General features: G+C 60.0%; 1 protein-coding gene across 1 annotated transcript in view; it reads left to right on the top strand.

Moving 5' to 3' along the window:
* The window catches only part of MATN4 (matrilin 4), a 7,255-nt gene that overhangs the window by 5,595 nt on the left and 1,133 nt on the right, over positions 1-527 (top strand). Inside the window, exon 6 of the mRNA XM_009709108.1 lies at positions 151-303. Coding sequence (XP_009707410.1) covers positions 151-303 — 153 coding nt within the window. The remainder of the gene's footprint in view (positions 1-150; positions 304-527) is intronic.

Genomic DNA, 527 nt, shown 5'->3' with positions numbered 1-527 from the left:
TCCTGCTGTGTATTGGGGAAGCCTGGGGGAAATCCTGCATCCTCAGCTGCCCGGGGAAATCCTACATCTTTGGTGTTGATGCCTCTGGGATCAGGGATGCTTGGTGCGGGGTGGCTGATGCAGTGCTCAGGGTCCATCCTTCCCACGCAGGGATCGTCATGTTCGCCGTGGGCGTTGGCAAGGCCGTGGAAGAGGAGCTGAGAGCGATCGCCTCTGAGCCAGTGGAGCAGCACTTCTCTTACTCGGCGGACTTCACCACCATGACCCACCTCGTGGAGAACTTCAAGCTGAACATCTGCCCAGGTGGGTGCCCCCAGCCCTGACCGTGCCAGGGGCTCAGCTCCAAGCAGGAGGGAGCCCTTCTCTTCTCACAGGGGTGGTTTGTGTGTCTGTCTCACCCTGTGTCTCGTGCCCCAGGGCCAAGTGGGCTAGTGTGAGCCTAGGGTGTCTCTGGATTTCATCAGGCTGTTGTGGTTATGGAGGTGGGTCTCAGGGAGGCATTTGGAAGAGGAGGAGGTGGAGCGGGA

The sequence above is a fragment of the Cariama cristata genome, unplaced genomic scaffold (assembly GCF_000690535.1).
Source record: "Cariama cristata isolate BGI_N322 unplaced genomic scaffold, ASM69053v1 scaffold24751, whole genome shotgun sequence".
Classification (NCBI taxonomy): domain Eukaryota; kingdom Metazoa; phylum Chordata; class Aves; order Cariamiformes; family Cariamidae; genus Cariama; species Cariama cristata.
This window is presented reverse-complemented; position numbering and strand designations above follow the sequence as displayed.